The sequence below is a fragment of the Carlito syrichta genome, unplaced genomic scaffold (assembly GCF_000164805.1).
Source record: "Carlito syrichta isolate Samal-C Ts95f unplaced genomic scaffold, Tarsius_syrichta-2.0.1 Scaffold301813, whole genome shotgun sequence".
In the NCBI taxonomy this organism is placed as follows: Eukaryota; Metazoa; Chordata; class Mammalia; order Primates; family Tarsiidae; genus Carlito; species Carlito syrichta.
Window position 1 is genome coordinate 213,390 of NW_007245909.1, and position 24,514 is coordinate 237,903.

The 24,514-nt window shown below is 39.2% G+C and overlaps 1 protein-coding gene across 3 annotated transcripts in view; it reads right to left on the bottom strand.

Moving 5' to 3' along the window:
- Positions 1 to 5,873: 5,873 nt before the first annotated feature.
- MFSD14B (major facilitator superfamily domain containing 14B) overlaps positions 5,874 to 24,514 on the bottom strand; it is a 55,612-nt gene continuing 36,971 nt past the window's right edge. For 2 of the 3 annotated variants that reach the window (XM_008055290.1, XM_021711016.1), the window contains exons 4-11: positions 23,716 to 23,830; positions 20,337 to 20,555; positions 18,640 to 18,753; positions 14,427 to 14,498; positions 12,950 to 13,062; positions 10,996 to 11,093; positions 8,606 to 8,748; positions 5,874 to 7,610 (exon numbers count right to left, since the gene is read on the bottom strand). In XM_008055290.1, coding sequence (XP_008053481.1) covers positions 7,359 to 7,610; positions 8,606 to 8,748; positions 10,996 to 11,093; positions 12,950 to 13,062; positions 14,427 to 14,498; positions 18,640 to 18,753; positions 20,337 to 20,555; positions 23,716 to 23,830 — 1,126 coding nt within the window. In that variant the 3' untranslated portion in view covers positions 5,874 to 7,358. Of the gene's footprint in view, positions 7,624 to 8,605; positions 8,749 to 10,995; positions 11,094 to 12,949; positions 13,063 to 14,426; positions 14,499 to 18,639; positions 18,754 to 20,336; positions 20,556 to 23,715; positions 23,831 to 24,514 lie in introns of all 3 variants that reach the window. The other variant, XM_021711017.1, reaches the window with a different exon arrangement.

Below are 24,514 nucleotides of genomic sequence, written 5' to 3' on the forward strand. Positions count from 1 at the left end.
TATTTCAAATATTTTACAAAGTAAAATGTATCATTCTGAACAAAGAGAAATAATTTTTAAAATTCAGAACAAAACACAAACCCCAACATTTGAAGGATGGGGTGCTAGCAGGGTGCAACATCTGCTGTGAGTCAAAGATGGTACAAGCTATACTCTCAGAACCACAGTACATGGGTTTGGGACTCAAGGGGCAGGAGTAGCTTCTTTCACCATCAATCCCACAACCATGAGTCATGCTGGTGGAAGGTGAGGGGCAATGCTGCCACAAGGTGACACAGCAATGCTTCCACTGCACTGGACGACGAGACTGCCACTTGGCCATTTTGGCCTCCTCATGCCACTGAGGCAAGGGGCAAATAAGGGCTTATTAGATTGGCTCGCCCGACTGATCGCAACTAACAAGGAGAAAATGCGTTGCTGCTACCAAGGGTTGGGAAAGGAAGGCTATGTCTGGAAACCAAGGGATTCTCTGAGATGCCACCTAGTACTCCCAGGTCAAACAAAAAGTCAAAGAACAAAAAAAGGCAGGGCCACTGAGGATTCAGATTTTTTAGAAACGGAGATCTGGGTCACGCAACCCGTGGAAAACCCCAGTGAGCTGAAGTCTCAGGAAGGGCCAAGAAAATGTGGCACGAGAGGAGGCCCAAGTTGAAAAACCCAAAACCCAAAACTCTTTCATGATACAGTCACTTGACCACTTAGTCACAGGAAAGAGGGCAGAGCAGCTGCACACATCGCCTTCCTTGCTGGTTTGTATTCATACAGAGTAAGTATTTTCTTTCCCCTTCTCCTTATTTTATGCAAGTTTTGTTGGAGGTTTACTTTACTTTTTTGTGAGAGAATTTTTAATTTCTGAGGGAGTAATCAACATGGTCCAGTGATGGATATGTGACTGCTAGGATTTCTTGTTTGGGGAAGAGGTAAGCATATCACGTCTACGTAAGACAGCTGCATCTCACCTAATGGAAAATGGCTGCACAGAAGCTCACACATGTGTAGCAGGTGCATCGATGGTGCCAGTGATGTGGTTCTTTTCTCTCAACTCTCACCTGCCCTCAGTATTCCCACTTCTGCTTTGCCAGAAGGCTCTGTGTCAGGTCTGCCATCAAAGGATGCTGGAGAGAGACTGCGGAGTGAAGAGGAGGAGGCTCTGACTCACTCCTTCCTGTCTGCTTCTCATTTCTCTCGGCTGGATTCCAGCAATGCTTCATCACCTCGACAGTGGCAGGTCCTCCTCACAGCCGCAGCTGAACTGAGTAAGTAGCTTTTCTAACACACACAAACACACTGTGCCAGCCCCAGCCATCACTCTCCCGTACCCTTTCTCTAAACCTAAAAATACCACCAACAGCCAGCAGGTGGCTCCTCTTCAGAAGTCTGACTCAATCACATGGAGACCCTTCCCTAAGATTTTAAGCTTCAATTATTCAAGTGTGTATCTTTTGTTCCCGCAGCCCTGGGGAAACTGCAATTGTTACTTTCGTGATACCTTAGAGGAGTAGTTCTTAAGCTGTGGTTCCAGGATCAGCACCATTAGTATCTCTTGGGAACTTGTTAGAAATGGAAGTTAATAGAATGAAGAAAAAAAAAACCACACATAATCAACTGTCTCAACTGCAGGAAAGAAAAGAAAAAGGCATTTGACAAAATCCAAAACTCTTGCATGATTAAAAAAAAACCACTCAATTAACTAGGAATAGAGGGGAACTTCTCACAACGTGATAAACGGCATCTATAAAAAAACCTACAATTAATACACTCATCGATGAAAAACCGAAAGCTTTCTCCCTAAGACCAGAACAAGAAAAGGATGGCTGCTTTTGTCACTGCTATACAACAATGTACTGGAAGTTCTAGTCAAAAACTTAAGCAAGAAAAATAAATAAAAGACATCCAAACTGAAATGGAAGAAGTAAAATGATCTCTATTTGCAGATGACATGATCTAATATATAGAAAGTCCTAAAGGATACACACACACACACACACACACACACACACACACACACACACACAAGAAACTACTGAACTGATAATTTCAACAATGTCATAGCTTATAAGATGAACAAATAAAAATCAGTTGTAGTTCTATATACTAGCAATGAATAATCTGAAAATGAAACCAAGAAAATAATTCAATTTACAATGTCATAAAAAAAAAGAAAAATACTAAGGAATAAATGTAAGCTAGGAGTAACAAGATTTGCACACTAAAAATTGCAAATCATTACTGAAAAAAAATTAAAGGCATAAAGAAATGGAAAGAGTCCAGGCTCAGGGGCTCATGCCTATAATCCCAGCACTTCAGGAGGCAAGGTGAGAGGATTGCCTGAGCCCACAGGTTTGAGACCAGCCTGGGCAACTTGGTGAGACCTCATCTCTATAATAAATCAAACAATTAGCTGGGCTTGGTGGCACATGCCTGTAGTTCCAACTACTTGGAAGGCTGAGGCAGAAGGATCGCCTGAGCCCAGCAGGTTGAGGCTATGGTGGCCATGAACATGCCACTGCACTCCAGCCTGGGCAACAGAGTAAGACTCTGCAAAAGAAAAGAAAAGAAATAGAAAGATATCTCATATTCATGGGTAGGAAGACTTAATACTCTTAAGATGACCACAATACCCAAAGCAATCTAAAGATTCAATACAATCCCTGTCAAAATCCCAGCTACTGGCTAGATGCAGCGAATCACACACACCTATAATCCCAGCACTTTAGGAAGCCAAAGTGGGAGGATCGCTTGGGGCGAGGAGCTTGAGACCAGCCTGAGCAAACACAGTGAGAGCCCCTCTCAACCCGGAGTCCTTGCTACTCAAAAGGTTGAAGCAGGAGGATCACATGAGCCCAGCAGTCCCAAGTTACAGTGAGTTATAACTGTGCCACTGCACTTCAGCCTGGGCAACAGAGTGAGACCTTGTCTCTTAAAAAAAAATCCCAATGTCTACTTTTTTTGGGGTACTCATAAACGAATGGGAAAGCCGAAACTAAAATTCATATGGAATCACAAGGGATACCAAATAGCCAAAACAATACTGGAAAAGAAAACACAGTTGGAAGACTCCTATTTCCCGGTTTCAAAACATACTATATAAAGTATAGTAATCAAAGTCATGTGGTGCTGGCATAAGGAAAGACATCCAGACCAACGGAATGGAATTAAAAGCCCAGAAACAAAGCCATATGCTTATGGTCATCTGTTTTTGACAAGGTGTTAAGACCATTCAATGCGTAAAGAATAATCTCTTCAACAAGTACACACATGCAAAAGAATGAAGCTGTATCCCTACCTGACACCATGTACAAAAATTAATTCAAGATGAGTCAAAGACCTATATGTAAGAGCTAAAACTATAAAACTATTAGAAGAAAACATAGGGGTGAATCTTCATAACCTTAGATTTAGTAATGCATTCTTAGGCATGACACCAAAAGCACAAGAAACAAAAGAAAAAATTGACAAACTGGATTTCATCAAAATTTAAAACTTTTGTGCACCAAAGGATACTATCAAGAAAGTGAGCAGACAACCCAATGAAAGAACATATTTGCAAATCATATACCTGATAAGACTCTAATATACAGAATATGTGAACAACTGTTCACAATGCAACAGAAAGACAAACATGCAAATTCAAAATGGGCAAAGGACTCGAATAGATTTCTCCAAAGAAAATATACAAATGGCAAACAAGCACATGAAAAGATGCTCAACATGATTAATCATTACAGAAATGCAAATCAAAACCACAATAAGAGATCATTTCAAACCCACAAGAATGGCAGTAAACAAAACAGGAAAAAATAAGTACTGGCAAGGATGTGGATAAACTGGCACCCTCCTACATTGCTGATGGGAATTGAAACCTGCAGCAAATGTGGAAAAGAGTTTGGTGGTTCCTAAACAGTTGATCACAGAGTTACCACATAACCCAGGAATCCTACTCCCAGGAATATACCTAGGATGAATTCAAAACATATGTTCACACAAAAACCTATATATAAATGTTCACAGCAGCAGTATTCACAATAGCCAAAAAGGGGAGAAAAACTCAAATGTCCATCATACAGTGGAATATTATTCAGCCTTAAATAGGAATAAAATCTTGAAAATGCCACAACATGGATGAACCTTTAAAATATGTTATGTAAGGAAACCAGACAAAAAAAGGTCATAGATTATGAGTCCATTCATATGAAATTATCAAAACAGACAAATTGTTCGAGACAGAAAGTAGATTACTGGTTGTCAGAGGACGGGAAAAGGAAGACTGAAAGTGAGGTGGGGTGATGGAAATTTTCAGCAACTACATAGTGCTCATGGTTGTATAACCTTGGGAATATATTAAGAACCACTGAATAGTACACTTTAGAATGGTTAAAATGGTAAATTTTATCAAACTTTTAAAAATCTATTAATTTAAAAAGTCATCAAATGACATTTGTCATGCTGGACTATTTGTTAAAATGGGCAAAGTAACTGCAATTGTGATAAGTAGTGGCAAAAAAGATGCCAAGAAAGCATTTTTTAAAATTGTGGTAAAATATACGTATCATAAAATTTACCATTTTAATTCATTATTAAGGGTACAGTTCAGTGACATTAAGTATATTCATACTATCACCATCACCATTCTAAAACTTTTCTCATCTTGCAAAATGAAACTGTAACTATTTAAAGTTGAATAGTCCATTGTGTGTGTGTGTGTGTGTGTGTGTGTGTGTGTGTGTGTGTGTGTGTGTGTGTGTACACAGAGGGAGCCAAAAAACAGTATATACATTTTAAGAAAGGATAAAACTGTATTAAAATTGTTATACTCAACATATACTGATAACAAAAGATGAATACAAGTTTGACTTCTGCAGTTTTAAGAGGTGTTCAAAGTGGTTACTATCAGAGCCCAGACACTCCTGATTATGGCGAACTATCAGGACTTGTTGCTGTGTGAGGCCTCTTGGATCTTCCCTTGTGCGCATCACACATGGTACCATGTGTCTGAAACGTATCACAAATGCGTGCAATTGTTAGGTATGTTGAAAGTTCTGTTGTATACTCACACCTCCATTGTCGTACTTCCACAGCATTCCTGAATTTCAGATAACACTTCAAAGTGGTCTCCTGCTCTTTGAACAACTGTGCTTCCATCATTTTCTTTGACTGTCCTGCCTGTTGCATGGTAAGGCTAGCATCTGTTTGAGTAACTCCATCTTTTGAGCAAACGTCAAACTACATACATTGCTACCATAATTCAATTTAACTTCAAAAATTAATATATAGATAATCTCTTTAAATGTGTATACTTTTTTTGGCCACCCCAGTATACACACACACCCCCATATTCTGTTTACCCATTCATCAATGGGTACTTCGGTTTTTTCCATCTCTTGGCTGTTATGAATAATGCTTATATGAGTATGGGTGCACAAATATCTGCTCGGTCCCTGCTTTATAAAAATGAAAATACACATTCAGTAGAAACCACACTTCAAATTGTGATATGAGTTTTCCGCTAGTCGATCGGTAAGATTCTTGTGAGGCTGGACAATGACAAATGAGCTGCAGCTACCAGTCAGTCATGAAATCAGGAAGATAAACAACGAGCACCGTACAGTGCTTGATGCTGAAGGTGCTGAAGTTCTAAAGGGATACTCCATGCATTTTCAGCTTGCAATATTTTCAGGAGGTAACCCCACTGTGAGTCAAGGAGCCTCTGTAGTTATGAAGTTTTTGAAGGGAGATTTTGAAGGAAGTTTGTTAAAAATAATTTTAAAAAAATACATACATCTCTTGCATTGGCTGAGGGATTAACAACTCAGTACAGCTGAAGGTCACCCAAGAGCAATAACACCATTTGCTTTAAAAAAACACAAAACACATAAAAGTATCCATTGCAAATTTATTATGCATTAGGAAGCTTAACCTAAAAACCAACAGCATAGTAAAAAGATATGTTATCTCTGTTCACAGCAGAACAGGTTTCAAAATATATTTTCTTTTAAATGTATTCAGTCAGTACACAATCCTTTATAAAAGTTGTATATATTTTTTCTGTCAATACCTTCATTACATTTATAAATACAAGATTTACACAGCACCCCATCAAAAAAATTAAAACCCCTTACAAATATCTACATATATTTCATACCTATAAAACGTTCAAAGGAGTGCTCTGTTAAAGGTAGGCCCTAGTTAATGGTCCATTTACTGGTGCAGCAAAATACATATAAATCTGTAAAGTTCTTTGTCCATAAAACATCTCAAAAAATTAGCAAGACACTTATTGTGAAACTGAGCTTCACAAAACCATAATATTTTAGAAAGGAATTTGATGTGTGTATTCCCATGAGACTCAGATAAACAGACTGAAATAAAGATGAACTGAAAATAAATGCATACTACAGAGCAGTTAAGGCAGGAGTGTGATGGATGGAAAAAATTGTTTGAATAGGACATGGGAGATACAGGAAGGAGCAAATAGAAATAATGTATTATGAGTCTGAACTTGGATATAAATTCCACTGGTATCCAGTTACTAACACTCATCCTCACTTAGGAGTTTTCAAATTATTAAAGATTCTCTTAGAAGCACCTTCCAATTTCTGTGTTGCCACCAGAATGCTTGAGGTGTTTTTGTCTCCTGTAAAATCACCTTGGATCCAACCAGGACACTAGTCCTGTGTTACAAGTTCTACAAGATTTAAACTTATAGGAAAAACTTCCTTCATCTAGTAAAGGTAATCACTGTTCAACATTATTAATTTCTAAAGATGTAGATATGTTGAATTTTATTCTAGCCAAGAATAGGAAGTAGAAGAAAATAAAAGGAAAGAGTAAAACTAGGTTTTCATTTGGCCTTTGAACAAAGGCAATCATAGATCCCTGATACTGAGTGACTCTTAAGCCTGGCCACTCGTCAACACCTAAGAGCTAATTCAGAGAAACAGGAAGGAAGAAAATGAGAAGAGATTCTTTACCTGAAATCTTGCTACTATAATACCGTACCTTTTGCTGAAAAGGGCATGAAAAGATTGCTGTCACTCTTACTCCAGAGTTATTACAGGAAAGTCATTCTTTCTACCAGAGATATGATTTTTTTCTATTTGAGTGTCACCTTGAGAGTCGCACATTATTTTTAGGAAAGTATTCCAACTCTTACCTTATTCTAATGTGCAAACAGGATGAAAAAGAATGGAAGAAAAAACCAGGAGGAGGAAGGGCTGAAGGATGAAGGTGAATTTATCAGACTGGGCCCTGAAGGATGCTGCTGGCATCTCCCATCCAGCACCATGAGGTTTCCACGTAGTGTGGCGCCCTCCGCTGCTCTCAGAGACGGCGTCTGCAGAATCTCCTTTCTGCTGAGTTTACAGTTCAGTGCATTGATTCCCAGGCTCCTCGAATGAAGAGAGCTCCCAAATGCTGCTGTCTTGCAACAGCGGCTCGATGTCCTCATCACTGAGCCGTTCTGGAGGGTTGGGCAGGTTGCCACTGCCGCTGTTGCTGTGTTTTTGAACTCCACTGGCTTTACTGTATTCGGGGATGAATAAGGCAACCAGAAAAGACATGAGAACTATACATGCCCCAAATAAAAACGGTGGGCCTGGGATGACGGCTCCCTGACGGATGTAAAAAATAAGTGGAGACAAAAGAATCTGATTAGTCTTCTTAACTCAGAATTAACACAGAAAGACCGCCCCAAACACATCACCAAAAAGTGAATTATTTTCTCATAAGCAAACATTTCATTCAATGTCAAGGCAAACTCTAATAGAGCTTGGCATTTGGAGTATAACAAGGGCAATAAATCAATGCTTTCTACACCACTTCTAAATAGCTTAATCAAACAAGTCTGTAAGCAACACTTGTTTATCAGTAATCCCATTCTATGACCTCATATTATGCACTTCTGTATATGAACATTCGATCCAGTTTTGTATAGAAATCTATACTAAATATCACTTAGAAGGAAGGAGGAAATACATTTCAAGTAAGTAGTAGAAAAAGCACTCCGTGCCAATTTTTAGCTAGGTTTTTTTTTAGTTGATTTCATATTTTATTTAGCCTTGGCTAGGGTAGAGAACAGTACAGAGATTGCATAGGTAAAAACAGAATCTGAGGTCAGGCACTGCAATCCCAGCACTTAGGGAGGTTGAGGTGAGAGGACTGCCTGGGCCCACGGGTTCGAGACCCGCCTGGGAAACTTGGCGAGACCTCATCTCTACAATAAATCAAAAAATTAGCCGGGCATGGTAGTGCACACCTGTAGTTCCAGCGACTTGGAAGGCTGAGGCGGAAGGATCGCCGGAGCCCAGCAGGTCAAAGCTGGGCTGGTGGCTGTAAGCATGCCACTGCACTCCAGCCTGGGCAGTGGAGTGAGACTCCAACTCAAAACAAAACAAAACAGAATCTGAATAAAATTAAGACAAATCGTTTACATAATATATTAAATCCCTAAAATGATCCATCCCTGACCGTAGGAAGCAAAAACATAATACTATTGTCAAAAACAATAGTAATAAGCAAGTAAGAATGCTCTCCAAATTCAAAGTCAGAAGATTTTTCTAGAATCAGACACAACTACTGCTATAAAACTAGACTTATCACCAATTACCTGTAGAGGAGTACTGTTAGAATTCAATTTTGGGCCCAACTCAGTCAGCTCGACGTGGAACATATAGAATATGAAGCCGTACAGGGCTGGCCCCAGGCCATTGCATAGTCCTCTTATTCCAGTTATGATCCCCTGGGCAACTCCTAAGTTGGAATACAGAGAAGGGAGCCAGTCTTCTTAGAAAAGCATCTCAAGATTTGGAACTGAACAGTACTTTCTTACAACCATGATACTGATTCCCCAAGAATGTGCAAAAGGCATGCTAATGAAAGTACATAGAAGTCTTCAGCCATTATATTTTCATTCATTGCACTAACTTTTTTTTTGTTTTACTATGTCATTTAACGTCCCCATTCTCTGTCCTAAGACCTATAAGGAAACGAAATGACAATGATATTTCAAAATTGTTTTGGGGTTATAATTCCCCTCATCAGCTGGATCTGTTGAAAACAGGGAATAATAAAATGCAAAACCTTAATATTCCCCCATTTCAGGCAATTTCCAGTTTTCTATGGATTAAGATTTCCCTGCTTTGCTCACTTAATTGTACTAGAGTGCAGTGGCCACTCCCGGCCACTGCAGCCTCAACCCCACTGGGCTCCGGCGATCCTTCCGCCTCAGCCTTCCGAGTAGCTGGAATTACAGGCATGTGCTACCACGCCCAGCTAATTTTTTGATTTATTGTAGAGATGAGATCTCGCCTGCCCAGGCAGGTCTCGAACCCGCAGGCTCAGGCAATCCACTCACCTCAGCCTCCCAAAGGCACAGATTTACAGGCTGAGCTTAATTGTACTTTTATAACAAAAACCTCTGGCAGCTGTGGCCGCATGACTACAGAGCAATCGTCCCCCCTCCCCGCCCAGGAAGACTGCCCTCATGGCTGTATTCCGGGCCCACTTCCCCGTAGACCTCCACTGAAAAATTTCCGAAGTACCAATTTCAAGATATCTCTGCTTTCTAACATGCCAGATAAAAAATTAGCTTGAGTCATATCAAATAAATGTTTCTGTATATCAAAAATGATAAGATAAGGGCTGGGAGCAGTAGCTCTCATGCCTGTAATCCTAGCAATTTCGGAGGCCGAAGCAGATGGATTACTTGAGCCCAGGAGCTTGAAACCAGCCTGGACAACATAGCAAAAATTCATCTCTAAAAAAAAAAAAAAAAATCAAAAAATTAGCCAGGCATGGTTGCACACACTTGTAGCCCTGGCTATTCGAGTTACTGAGGTGAAAGGATCACCAGAGCCCAGGAGGAAGAGGGTGCCATGAGCTGTGATCACTGTGATCATGTACCACTGTACTCCAGCCTGGGCAACAGAGTGAGAGACCCTGACTCAAAAAGAAGAAAAAAAAGGTAAGAAACAACTCAGCCTAAGACAGTATGTTCCAAAAGCTTTAAACGTCAACGTTTAGAAATACCTGTACTGAAACGCATAAGCACAAGCACAGCCAAAGGAAACTCACGCCCCAAACGACAGGACAGTGACAGTCCTCCACGGATGGTTCACATCTTCCCAGACACAACACCTCCCTGAGGACATACAGCCAGCTGAGTTGCTGTAGTCAGAGGTGACACAGTGAATTTGTGGTCTTCATGTGACTATATTTTAAAATGGATAGAATAAGTAGGCTGATATGGAAAGATAGGTGCAATGAAGAAACCATCTTTTCCAATCTAGCTTTTTACTGAAAAACTTTAAAAGGCTCTTAAGCATTACAAAGTTTTTCTCTTTAAAATTCTCTACTTCCAGATCAAAGTAAGGTGAGCCATTAGGAGATTGAGGAAAAAAGTATTAAGTTTAGTAAGTAGGAACTGTCTGAAAGAGAAGCAGAGGCACAGGAAGGATAAGAATCTAGATGGGGAAGGCTATTCTCCACATAGCAGTCTTATTTTTAGTTTCCTCTCTCTGTCACCAATTATCAACAACCACACAGATTTACCTTTTCTTTATACTCCAAAGAACCACTTAAGTTCATGGACTTTGAGTTATTTTAAATGAAATTTTAATGAATAAAGTGATTAAATAAACAACTCACAGCTAAAGGGTCTTTTCTTATTTGATAGACATCTGTTAAAAATGTTATTATAGTCAGGTTAATTTCAACAGTAATGGACAAAAGAGGTGTCAAAACTGAAACATGAAAATGGGTATTTCCATTTCTAATTCTTAGTAATTTGAACTAAGTCCAGGTTTTTAAAATATAAGATAAAAGCGAGGAGGAAAACAGAATTTTCCTATTTGGCAAAGCTAATAGGTATGACCTTGCGAAGGGATCACATAGCTTTTGGCGTCTGCTATTGACGTGGTGGTAAGGGCTGAGCTTCTTATGCTTCTAGCAGGGAGGTGTTAGCTGAAGGGGGGCAACAGTGAGGGGCAGCGGCCTAACCTTGCTGATCTGACTCAGCATTCCGAGAGACAAGGGCACTGATGGCCGGAAACGTGATGCTGGACATGGCTGCCACAGTCCCTGCTGCCCACATCATCCTGCAACGAAAGGACAGACTTCGGTGAGCAGCAAGCCAGTCTCAGGGAGCTCATTATTCAGAATGCAATCAGGAACCCAAAGTACAAATGCCTTGTCTACTCCTCTTAAGTTTTATTTTTTTCCCTCTTTAAAAACGCGTTTTTTGCCAGGCACAGTGGCTCAAGTCTGTAATCCCAGCACCCTGGGAGGCGGAGGCAAGAGGATTGGCTGACCTCAGGATTCAAGACCAGCTTGAGCAACATGGCGAGACCTTGTCTCTACAATAAATAAAAAAATTAGCCAGGCATGGTGGCACTTGCCTGTGATTCCAGCTACTTGGAAGGCTGAGGTGGATCAATCGCCTGAGCCCCGTAGGTAGAGGCTGTGGTGGCCATGAGTGTGCCACTGCACTCCAGCCTAGGTAACAGAGTGAGACTCTGACTCAAAAGAATAAAAAATAAAAATAAATAAAAATGCATTTTTTTAGAACTACAAAATTACACATCATGCCATTAAAACTAATCACTTGATAGGCTGGGATAGGAATAGAAGGTCCAGGAAATTTTGTTTCTTCATTTTACTTCTTCCAAAATATTTTCTTCTCTCATTTCCCTATAAGTTCAATGAAGTTCATAAGGGGTATTCTTTTGTTTCTATAATATAATACCACATTTCCCCCACCAACTTTTCACTTTTTCTTTGTACTTCTCAAAGGTTCGCTTTCACACTGCCCTTAAGCTATACTGTTTGCTATCCTTCAACAGAGCACAGTGTGCCACAAACTGAAAAGACAGAGCCTGCTTCCTTTAGACCTTTGTCCTTTTCTCAATAAAAGAGGCTTTAGTTGTGTATCAGTACGAAGTGTGAGTGTGAGTAAAGTGAGGCCCCAACTGGGTTTGCAACCCGCTTGGCCAGGCTTCCTTAGAGAGAGTCCTTACTGAAAAAGAAAAACTTTGTTAACACTGATCAAGTTCAACTGAATCAGCTACTGAATCAGCTACTAAACCAAAGGACGAAAATCAAAAAGAAGAAGAATCAACCAAGTTAATCTGGTAAAAAAGTTACAGAGAAAGAAAGAGCAAGTAGTTCAAATGAAATTCAGAATGGGCACATGTATTCATTCCCCAATCTAAACACTAGCCAGTAAAGTACTTCTTAAGTTATGTCTTAAGTTCTTAAGTTTCTCTAAGTTATGTCTTCCATTTATGTGTCCAAAGTGAGGGCCAGCTCTAAGGTCTAAAATGGAGAAAGCACTCACATTTAGTGACCAGGCACAGGGGAAACTTGTCACATAACAAAACAGTACTAAGGACTCTTTCAATTGCTTAATATTCCATAGGGCTCATTTTGACATGCCTTCCTGTTTATGGGAATCTAATATGCTAGCAGTAATAACTGCTGCAGGATACACATGGTTTTGGAAGAAATCTTAGTGTTCATCTAATTCTAATGCTTTATTTGTAAAGATTATATTATTGTCCTAAGGTCGCTCCGTTAATGATATCAGTGAAGCTTGCCATAATCAGTCATTTTTCCTCATCTTATTTTGTTTTTGACTATATTTGATGTCCCTAAAAATTTACAAATGTGTTTAAAAAGCAGACATAAAACTTTATTTGGGGACTGGGGAAAAGTGACACACATTCAATCAAGCAGCAATTCAGTGAAAGCCCACTGACATGAAGGCAATCTTCACAAATAATCTTGAGTTATCTAGCTCCATATTTCCCCAAATTAAAGCCTGATGGTTTTTGCAATGTTGAGTACACCAAACCACTAAACCAACCCTTGCCTCTTCCTCCTCACACTGAACAGCTCAAGTTCCCGTAAGATGCATCTGTCTGGTAGTTCATGAGAATTTAAGGGTGAGGCTTACCAGGCCTGAGATCCAAAACCATACCAGGCTAACTGGAGCATCTGGAAGCCCAAGCCAAGGAGGACAGTATTCTTATTCCCTAATGATCTCATCAAGATGCTAAGAAAGACCGTCTGCAAAGTAAAGGAGACAACCCTGAGAAGTCATGCCAACACACAGAATTTCACTCTTGTGAGTGAAGCCCACTCCTGATGACCAGGGACCTGTAAGGGCACACTGCCTAACCTGCAACCTTAAAGTCTGGGAAATACTGATATATCTCCACGGGGTGCAGTCTCAAGGGCTCCCAGCCTGGCCTGGGGCCGGGGGTCTTCAGCCTTCTTCCTGAGAAGCCAGCCTGTCTGGTATTCTGCTGATACTTCCCGAAAGGTTATCACAGCCTTTCACCAGCTATCATAATTGAAAGGGACATGTCTCAGTCTCTGCAGAAATGCTAATCACTTAACCATCTGTGAATAGCAAATTCCTGCTGAACATTTACAGAATATGTGGGATGCCGCTGGAGGTTGATAGTTTTACAAATTGGAACTGATATAATTTCATTTAGACAAATACATACTCCGAATATAACCAACTATGATAGTCTGAAAAGGAACTGGATAAAAAAGACAACTAACCTACCTACTAACTAGAGTTAGTGTGAAAAACAAATCAAAATCACGATCAATTTCAAAGTTTAACATAATTTAAATGTGCTAACACAGTTTAACAAAAACAAAAACAAAAAAGGCCTTTGCCTTGATGTATTCCCATGAGCCTTGTAAATTCTAGCATTTGGGTGAAGCAGTTTCTCACCTTCTCACTTCTAGAGAGACAGAAGCATGCTCGCTTGGCCTAGGAGCCACTTCAGGGAAACAGCCTGGAGACAGTCCCATGTGATACAGTGAGTGTGCCTAAGCACAACAGTGAATTAATTTAAGAGACATATGCCCCGCTTTCTGTGGCGTTACATTTATAAACAATTAATGCTCTTTATTCCTTGCATATATTCAAAAGATCTGATTCATGTTTCTTCAGTCCTGGAGACAGCAGGGGGTTGAAGTGTTACTGATTACCAGTTCTGCTTACTTTTCAACATTAAAGTAACACTGAAACATTCTCCTGGCTAATTTTGCAACTTCTAGAGATAGATTAAAATTATTTGCAATTTTGGTTGCTGTAAAAGCAAATAAAAGATTTGACCCAGCAGAGATTATAACAAATATTCTAAAAAGTATTGAAAGTTGTATTAAATTCCTCCTAAACCATAATCCAACATTCTATCTAAGAAGGAATGGCTCTGTGGACATCAGTTTCCTGGACTTAATATTATGCTATAGTTGTACAAGATGTTACCATGACAAGGGGTGAGGGACTGAGGTACCAGTTCAGAGACTATCTCCCTGTACTTTTATTTGTGGCTTCCTGTGAATACTATGGTTATGAGAATAAAAATGTTTGTTTTTGTAAAAAAAAGTATAGGTAAAATGACACTCACCTGAGCCACAATTGACAGAATTCCTACCATAGCTATGAATGCTGCAATTTTAACAGATCCAAAGCCTATGACCTATGAAAACAGAAAGAAAACACTTTAGCAATATAGATGTTATAAAATTAGTTAATAATAAATATTATGTTCCATTAAAACAACAGGATAAAACAGTTGAGGAAAGTTCATAAAACCAGTGGCAAATTAAGGCAGTGCTGAAACCTGAACCTATTTAACCAGTAATTAACACCTAAATCTGATATAAGAAATCATTATAAGCAGGCACAACTTACATTGTGAATATTTTTAGATAATATTTTCTATTTTATGTCTCCCTATTGTTGTATATTCCCTTTTCATCCCCAAACCACAAACTGACAAATACAGTGATATCAAGTAATAGAAAGAATATGAAAGAAAATGATCGACTTTTGAAGCTGCCAATACAGTACTGCTCATGAGCAAAGCCAGTGACTCTCAACTCTGGCTGCACATTAAAAGCATGTGGGCAAAAGAGAAAGGAAAAGGAGGAGACAGAAGGAAGGAAAGCAAGGGGAGGGGAGAGGAGCAATGAGATGCTGCAACCCACTGAAGCAGAATTAAATAAGACTCTCTAGGGGCATGATCCAGGCACAGACATGTTTTAAAAAGCTCCCATGAGGAGGCTGATGAACAGCCAAAGTAACCCAGCACTGATTTCTAAGCCTCTGACTTAACCAGCATCACTGGAATGCCTGAAGCTTTGAAGTTTTAAAAGTCAAGTCTTTAAAAATTTAAATCATTTTGCCTTCTATCGAAATTCTATAAAATTCAGAAAAAATTATGTCATACACTCTTCTCATTTCACAAATGAGTGACTTGCTTCCAGGCATTACTAGGTAATGAAAAAGCTACAGTCAGAACCTCTGGCTCCCAATCCAGTGCTGCTGACATTAACGATATTTCATCACTAACCAAGTGCAATTTTAAAAACTGGAACCTGAATAAGTAGTTTTATTTAGGGACTATTTCACAGCTATATTTATAAACCTATAAATGTAAGTATATATAATACACATATACAATATATATTCGACCATTTTTATTAAAACCATACAATTCACCCATTATAAGAGTCAAGTCAATGGTTTCAGTATACCCAGAGTTGGGCAACCACTATCACCACCATCAACTTTAGATTTTCATCACTCCTCACAGAAACATGGCACCCATTAGGAGTTCCACTTCCCCAGCCAACCTGTTTCCTAACCACTAGTCTGTTTGCTACCTATTGATTTGCCTATTCTGGGCATTTCATATAAGTGAATGCATACAACAGGCAGTTTTTGTGACTGACTTCTTTCACTGAGCGTAATGTTTTCAAGGATCACCCATGTTGTAGCATATATCATTACTTCATTGCTTTTTACTGCTGAACAATAAAATAACATTCTATTGTATGGATATAGCATATTTGTTAATCCATTCATTAGCTGATAGACGTCTGGGTTGCTTCTCCTTTTTGGCCACTGTGAATCATGATTTGTGTACAAGTTTCTGTGTTTGATGTATTTGCATTTCTCATAGGTATGTACCTAGGAATAGATATGCTGAGTCACATGGCAACTATGTCGGACATTTTGAGGCCCTACCAGACTCTTTCACAGTGGCTGCACCATTCTACATTCCCACCAGCACGTATGAGGGTTCCCATTTCTCCATATTCTTGTCTTTTTGAAAAAAAACAAAACCAAAAAAAAACAGGGTCTTGCTCTGTCACCCAGGCTGGAGTGCAATAGTTCACTGTAGCCTCAAACATCTGGGCTCAAAAGATCCCTTTGCCTCAGCATCCCAAAGTGCTGGGATTTATAGCTGGGAGCCACCACACCAAACCCCTGGTCTTTTTGATTATAGTCATTCCAGTGTGTGTGAAGTGGTATCTCAGTTTGATTTGCATTTCCTTGATGGCTAATAATGTTGTTCATCTTTTCATGTGCTTATTGATAAGCCTTTTGTATATCTTCCTTGAAAAAATAATCTATTCAAAATCCTTTGCCTACTGTTTCTATTGGGTTGTCTTTTATTGTTATCATAAGATATTACTGAGTCTTTTATTTTAAGAGTTCTATGTATATTCTGGATACATTATCAATTCTATTATTTTCAAATATCAAATTCAATTTTAATTAAAATGTGTGTTCACTGCTCTTAAAAGTGAGCACAAATATAAATATGGAATGACTCTGATTTGTTGTAATTGGTGGTGATGGTGATATATGTGTACATGTAGGGAAAAAAGCTGGAAGAATAAAGTAGTCATAGTTTATTATCTGTGTAGAGATGTGATTGTTTTTCTTCCTTGGACTGTCTCATTTTCCTACATTATCTTCTATATTAAATGCATATGTAATTTAATGCATAAATTCTAGATTCATGTATAATTCTCTACATTAAACACATATTATCTCACCACTATTCAAATTTCCAGCACCCACCCAGAAAAAATGAGCAAAACAGAAGTAGAAATTCTTTAAAAAGTTTTATTTTTATGCCACCATATAAAATATTGTCTCATACTCACAGGAAAACTATAAGAATGGAGAAGTTAACAAATTTCATTTTTAAATATCTCTTAAAAAGGAGGGACTGGCCAGGTGCGGTGGCTCAAGCTTATGATCCCAGCACTTCGGGAGGCCAAGGTGAGAGAATTGCCTGAGCCCACAGGCTCAAGACCAGCCTGGGCAACATGGTGAGACCTCATCTCTACAATAAATAAAAAAAATTAGCTGGGCATGGTAGTGCATGCCTGTAGTTTCGGCTACTTGGAAGGCTGAGGTGGAAGGATTGCCATCGCCCAGCAGGTCAAGGCTGCAGTGACCGGGAGCATGCCACTGCACTCTAGCCTGGGCGACAGTGTAAGACTTCAACTCAAAAAAAAAAAAAAAAAGGAGGGAATTTATCTAGAGAGGAGGCCTGCTCTGTCAAAGTGGAGTAATTCCTTAGGAAAAGGCCTCCCTTCCTTTGATGTCAGTAAAAGACCAGGGTAGTATACAATGGAAAGGCAGCTTAGGTCTGAGCAACCCCAGAGACCTGAAGAACAACTATAAATGGGAAGTTCTGAGATTTAATTCGCCATAAGTCAATTACCTATTTGGGGGGACAAAACAGGGTATACATTTTTAAACGGAAAAAATATCAAAGGAGTAGGAAGATTGTGATTATTGCTTGTGAGCCACCTTGAAAAGTCTACAGCAGCAGTTGAGCTGTGGCCTACTGAAGATGGCTGCTCAACATGCAGTCTTCAATCATACCATATCAGGGCATGTCTGAAATAAGCTTCACCTCTCTGTGAAATTTAACAGATGTTATCGAAAATTTAAAACATTATAATACATGGGTGCAATAGCAACTTTATTCATAATTGCCAAAACCTGGAAGCAAGCAAGGTGGCCCACAGTGGGTGGATGAGTAAATAAACTATGGCACATCCAAACAACTGCTGGGGAAAAAAAACAAACTATTAAGTCACAAAAGACATGAAGGAACCTCAAATGCATATTGGTAAGTGAAAGAAGCCAATCTAAAAAGGCTACTTACTGCATGGAAAAGGCAAACTATGGAAATAGCAAAGTGATCGGTGGTTGCCAGGGGCCAGGGGTGGAGGGAGGGATGAATAGGTGGAGCACAAGGGATTTAAAGGACAATGAAAACAAACTGCATGACACCGTAACTAACGATGGATACATATCATCATGTCATGTCATTGCTATCTGTCCCAACTGCAGAACGTACAACACCAAGTGTGAACCTAATGTCACCTGCAGACGGTGTGATAACAACCTGTTGATGTAGGTTTATCAGTTGCTAACAATGTACTGCCCTGGTAGGGATGATGACAGTGGAGGAAGTTATGCAACCATGGAGGCAGACGGCAATAAGAAATCTCTGCGCCTCACTTTCAGTTTTAGTGTGAACCTAAAAGTGCTCTAAAAATAGTATTTAGAAAACACAAAAAGATTATAATAAATTATGTATCTGCTAATTCTCACTGAATACTCAAGAAAAAACTGTTCACAGTATCTTACTATATTTGAAATAGTCACCGCATTAAAGATGTCCTGTTTATAAAAGCAAATTCACATATTTTTTCCTCTAGAGTGGTTTTCCCAAAATATCTTTAGACAGAGCTCAATCTTAGATTTTCCTTGTGTTCAGAAGTTACTAGGCACTCATTACTCACCTGCCTGAGATAGAGAAAAAAACTTGAATACTGTCCAGCTTCAGGAAGGTATGAGAGAAATACAGTGATGCAGATTAATAAGACGGTAGAATCTTTTCCAACTTTCTTCAATGACTGAGAATACACAGAAAGAAAATATATAAAAAGCCAATAAACACTAACAGCACCAATGTTTTAGGATATTAATTTTACTATTTTGATCATTAAGAGGGATAAGAGAAGTCAAGTAAAAAGAGGTAAGTCTTAATATAAAATCCATCACCATCTCTCTGTGGAAAATACAAGTCCTAATTTCGGAGGCATGTATTTTAAATATTATATATTTTATGTATATATATTTGCTCATCTTTGTGAACAACACTGGTTCACATCTCTAAACGGTTCCTGAACTTTCTGTGAACAGACCCTGAAAATACATTCCTGTAGAACCTTTTAAGAAAATTGCTGCTTTCTCTTGATTCATAACATAACTTCTGTAAAGCCATATTCAGTACAGGGTTTTCATTACATATAAATTCACTCTATTCTTCAAAATAGTAACATTCAATTGCCTACAAACATGGTAGACAAATAAGTACGCTGCAGCCATGGGGTCAAAACTGTAAGAACTTCTTGAATGTTACAGCTTTGCTGAAGAATCCTTCTTAAATACATAGCACTGCTGAATAGAATGAAAAGGAGGGAAAAGTGCTGCAGACTTCTAGGTCATCATACCATAATATCTTTTATATAATCGAAACAAAAGTCTTGCATGTCTATGGGGACCTTCCTAAAGACCAGACACTAGATGAGTTACTTCACACACATCAACTGTCATCCTCACAACTGCCTCGAGAAGTGAGCCACAGTAGTTCCACTTCCCAGTGGAGAACTTGATCACTACAAGACAAGAAGGTAGGTGGGAACCCTAAGAGGTTGGCTCCCAGATCCACTCCTGGCTTCCTTCTCTAAGTATTGCTTTTGCTGTCTGACCCTGTAATGTAAGCAGAGTAGGCAGGGTCTCCAGGTCATACCCCGAGGGGGGGGCATTCTAAAAATGAAAAGAATTTCTGTTAGTTTTCTGACTATATGTATTTTTCCTAAAAGATAAACTTGGGGAACAGAATGCAAAAATCACAACTTTGGTTCATTTTTGTCTGTATATATTTTTTCCAAGAACAATTTCAAAACAGAGAAGGTAGAGGGAAGGTGAAGGATATTTTTTCTATTTGTTAGTGTGACACACCACCTTCCCATGCCAAAAAGAAAAGATTATAGAAAATCTATTCATCTGCAAAATACAAGTTAAAAGTTTCTGGTCAAAATAACTCCTTTAGCCAGACCAAAGTATTTTATCCTTTTTAAGTTAAAATGAATGAAAATGGCCACCCTAAGTGAAGATTTTCATTTATTTTGTTTAAAAAGGATGAAAACAACCATACAAAAAGAAACCTCCTTCCTACCAGGAGTTATGTGGACATTTTTTCTCTCTTCCCTTATGACAAGCTTGACTCAACTATGAATTAGAAACACATAGAATTAGATGTATTTTTATGTGCACAGACAACCTTAATCCCTTACTTGCAATTAAGTTTTAACTATTTTTGCTGGAGAAAGGAGATTAACAACTGCTGGGATTCTTGAGGCTGCACATCCTATATTCTTTTATGGGTTAGAAAGACATTTAGAAAAGTAAGTATTTTCATGTTTTTATTTACCGCAAAAGGATCTGCTTGTTTCCAAGAAATCTGAGCTCCCCAGGAAACTGGTCTCATTTTCTCAGGTAGAGATTCTGGAACAGCAATTAAGATGAAGCATATGTCCAGCAGAGCCACCACTGTGGCCACCAGCACAACAAGGCTATCTCCGTAATTGGCAGAAAGGTATGCTCCAATGGCCGGGCTGCTGACCAGACTAGCCGCGAAGGTGGCTGAGACCTGCAAGAAAGCAGACGTTCATCCAGGGCCCTACCTGCTGCAGGTGCACACCTGTGGGGAAGCATACACGCATCCAGGGCTCCACAGGTGCACACCTGCAGCCATCTTTCTCTGGCTTTAAGCAAGACAAAAGGAATGTGTTGAATACAAATTCTAAGAATCAAAGTCACTGCGTTTTAAGAATTTGTTCATAAACTTTAACTAATGGAACTACCCTGCAGAGCTACAAGAGTAAAAAATATTATTATTAGAAACAAAAATTGTAAAAAAAAAAAAAATCCCCACAGTAAGACATTCACTCTTTGATCTTTGATTAGAGAATGGGGATGTGAGAAAGGTACAGAAAAAAAATCCCTGAGGGGCTGATAAAATCTACAAATTACTCAAGGACTGTTCTTGATTTCATCTTTCAAAAGCAATGCACTGTTTTCAGCATTTTCTTGTTTGGTGGCCATTTCAACAGCACTGAAGAGGGGAAAAAAAACGCTGATATTCTCAGAAAAAGAAAAAAAAAACTATAGCAAAAAAAAAAAAGAATTTCATGAGGTGGTGGTTGAAGCTTTTGGACAAAAGGGCTGTGGATTCTGTCACTACCTGACTGTTGTCCAGTACAGAGACTCTAGAGGCAGCTGAGCACATCTGCAACCTGAGGTCACAGTAAGCCTCTTTTTTCACTGTGTTCCAAGCATGTGAAATGCTCACTTTATTTTAGAATGCAATCTTGATGTTCAGAAGCTTAATGGGCCAATTCCAAATTACAACCAGACTGAGTATCAAAAGCATATCTGTAAGTTAAATATTTAAACTTCTTTTTTTTTTTGAGTTGGAGTCTCACTCTGTCACCCAGACTGGAGTGCAGTGGCCGCTCCCGGCCACCGCAGCCTCGACCTGCTGGGCTCAGGCGATCCTTCTGCCTCAGCCTTCCGAGTAGCTGGATTACAGGCATGTGCTACCACGCCCAGCTGATTTTTTGATTTATTGTACAGATGAGGTCTCGCTGCCCAGGCAGGTCTCAAACCCGCAGGCTCAGGCAATCCACTCACCTCAGCCTCCTAAAGGCGCGGGATTACAGGCTGGGCCACCGAGCCTGGCTACTATTTAAACTTCTAATGGGTTTTATTAGAAACCACAAAAATCATCACCTGTCATGATTGGTGGTAAGCCAATGATATTCTTTTTTCATCTATCATCCCCCAAATGAATATAAAAATACAGTATATGTGAAATTAATATTATACTAAAAATACAATAAAAGCCCCAAAATCAAACCAAACCATTTCTGGAGGGGAAAAAAATGCAAAGAATTCCAACTTGAGGAACAGGATTCCTTCATTCAATATTCACTGAATATTTACTATTGAGTACCTACTATGTACCAGATGAAGATGAAAAAGCTCTAGCCCCAAGCTTTCCCACCTTATATGAGAAGATAAAGGCAACCACACAATTACATTGTAAACCACAGTGGCATGCAGAAGCTATGGGGGTGCTCCTGACCTCTCCTCACGTGCAATGGGAGCCTTGCTGCAGCATCCCCAGGGTTAAGGGGTCTATGTCCCCATGAAACTCTGTGTAAAATATGTCCTTCTTAAAACCTGAAGTAGCCTACTTGCTTAGCCTGTGTTTTTATCTAAGCCCCGCTTTCACTTAACACTCAGTATGACTCTGGGGAATAAATCTACAGGATGATTTCACTACAACAAACTCCTGCTGCAGCCCTGAAACGATGACCACTTTCTTGGTTTACTGACGTTTCAGTAAGGAAGGTGCATATATTTCATATATTGTTCTTTAATGGGTCTCAAAATGCTCCTTAACAGTTGACTGACACACCCTATAATTAGTTTGCAATATATTTTCCCGTATATGTAAGATAGGTAGGCTGCATGCTTTTATTATTATTTTTTTCTTTTAATTCTGTCTCCTTAACATCTGGGGTACAGGGGCAAAGGTCAAGGTCATCACTGGTCAAGATCCTGGGTCCATGGCAAATCCAGGGTGGTTTGAAATCCTGACTGACTTCCTACAACTTCTCCCTGAGTCCTCCTCCACTGCCCTCTGGAGATGCCGCATTTAGGGTGTGGCACGAGGGGGACATTCAAGGGGTGACAAGAAGAAGGAAGAATCTGAGAGAGCCGTAGTAGTCAGAGGGGAAGTGGGTTGAAAGAGAAGTTTCCAAACTACTGATGTCTAAAGTCAACAAAGTAAAAACTGTGTTTTATGTAACAGCAGCAACTTACTTACATGTCCATCACTGATTCATGAAATTATTCATTCAGCAAGTCGGCAATGAGCGACTAATTACTCTATTCCAGAAAGTGGGGTTTGAAAGAACAAGTAAGACCCAGGGAAAGGAAAGAAAAAACCTGGGTTTCTGGCACTTGAGCCCCTCCCAACCTATTCCGCACAACCCAGCCAGATCGGCTTTCTTCTTCCACCTTCTTATTGTGAACACTTTCAAACACAGAGAAAGCGGGGAGAAGACTACAAAGCGCACCTCTCCGTCCCACAGAACACTGCCCACGAGCGCTTTGCCCCCTGCACCACCTGACGGTGACTGGCAGAGAACGGACACTCGGACCCAAATGCTGCAGCTGCCATCTTCTAACGGGCCTCTCTCCTCCTACCTGACCACAGCACCACTCTTGTGCCTGAGGAAATCAGAAAAACTGTCCGATATGGAATTAACAACAGTCTCCTGTAACTTTTGTTGTATTCGGCAACAATGTATTTGCTGAATAAACACAGTCATTCATCTACAGTACCACAACCACCAAGAGAGCAACAAGGAATCAACATCACACAGGTTTTAGCATCTCTCCAATTCAAATGAGATATACACAGACCTCTGCTCTAAGTACTTATAGACTAAGGTTCCTAAAGAGATCTGATACAAAAAACAAATCAAACTAGTTTTTTTTTAAACTTTGCAACTGACAACTAATATAATTCCTGCCAATCATCCAACCCTAAAACTAGAGAATAAATTACTAGCAATTTCTGTCATGCTATTTTTAAGTTTTTGTATGAGACCTTTTTTATTTCATTTGCTTTATTTTTCCTTTTATATAAATCGATATTTGCCACTTAGTTTAAATCTTACTTTCCAGTGAATTTTTAATAGACTGTTATTGTTCTGGTTAAAAAAATATTATCTTACCCATCCATAAGCAGTACTTCGCTCGTGTTCTTGAGTGACATCAGCTACATAGGCAAATATCACAGAGAACGTGACTGAGAAGACTCCAGACACAGAAATCATTGCAAAATACCACCTATAAAAAGATGATTTTAATTACCTGGGAGAGAGGCAGTGTATGTACACTTTTATAACCCAAACTAAACATACCATACAAAGATTACAAGCTTCGTAAGAAATAAGTAAATATACATGTCCATGTATGCATACATAAAGATAGAAAAGAAACTTAAAATCAAAATGGGGAGGAAGAAGTAGAAACATACTAATTTTGTCACTGCTCAAAAGAAGTCAGTACACACAGTCTAAAAAATAAAAGAACAGAAGAGACAAAAAATGAAAGAATAAGGGGGTTAAGTAAAAATTATAGTTTTGCTTGTTTGTTTGATTTTTGTAGAGATGGGGGTCTCACTACATTGCCCAGCCTGGTCTTGAATTCCTGGCCTCAAGCAATCTTTCCGCTTTAACCTCCCAAAGCACCCAAATCACAGGCATAAGCAACTGCACTTGGCCCAAAAGTTATAGCTTTAAAGGTAGTCAACAGAATAAAAACTTTTCAAATATCCTAACTCTAAGTAAGAAAAAAATATAGAATAAATGACTTTAAAAGATCTATACAAGAGTAGAAATCATTAAAAAATATTAATGTAATTGAGGCCAAAAATTTCTGTCATGCATAGATGCTTAAAAATACCTAGTTAAGGCCGGGCTTGGTGGCTCAGCCTGTAATCCCATGCCTTTGGGAGGCTGAGGTGAGTGG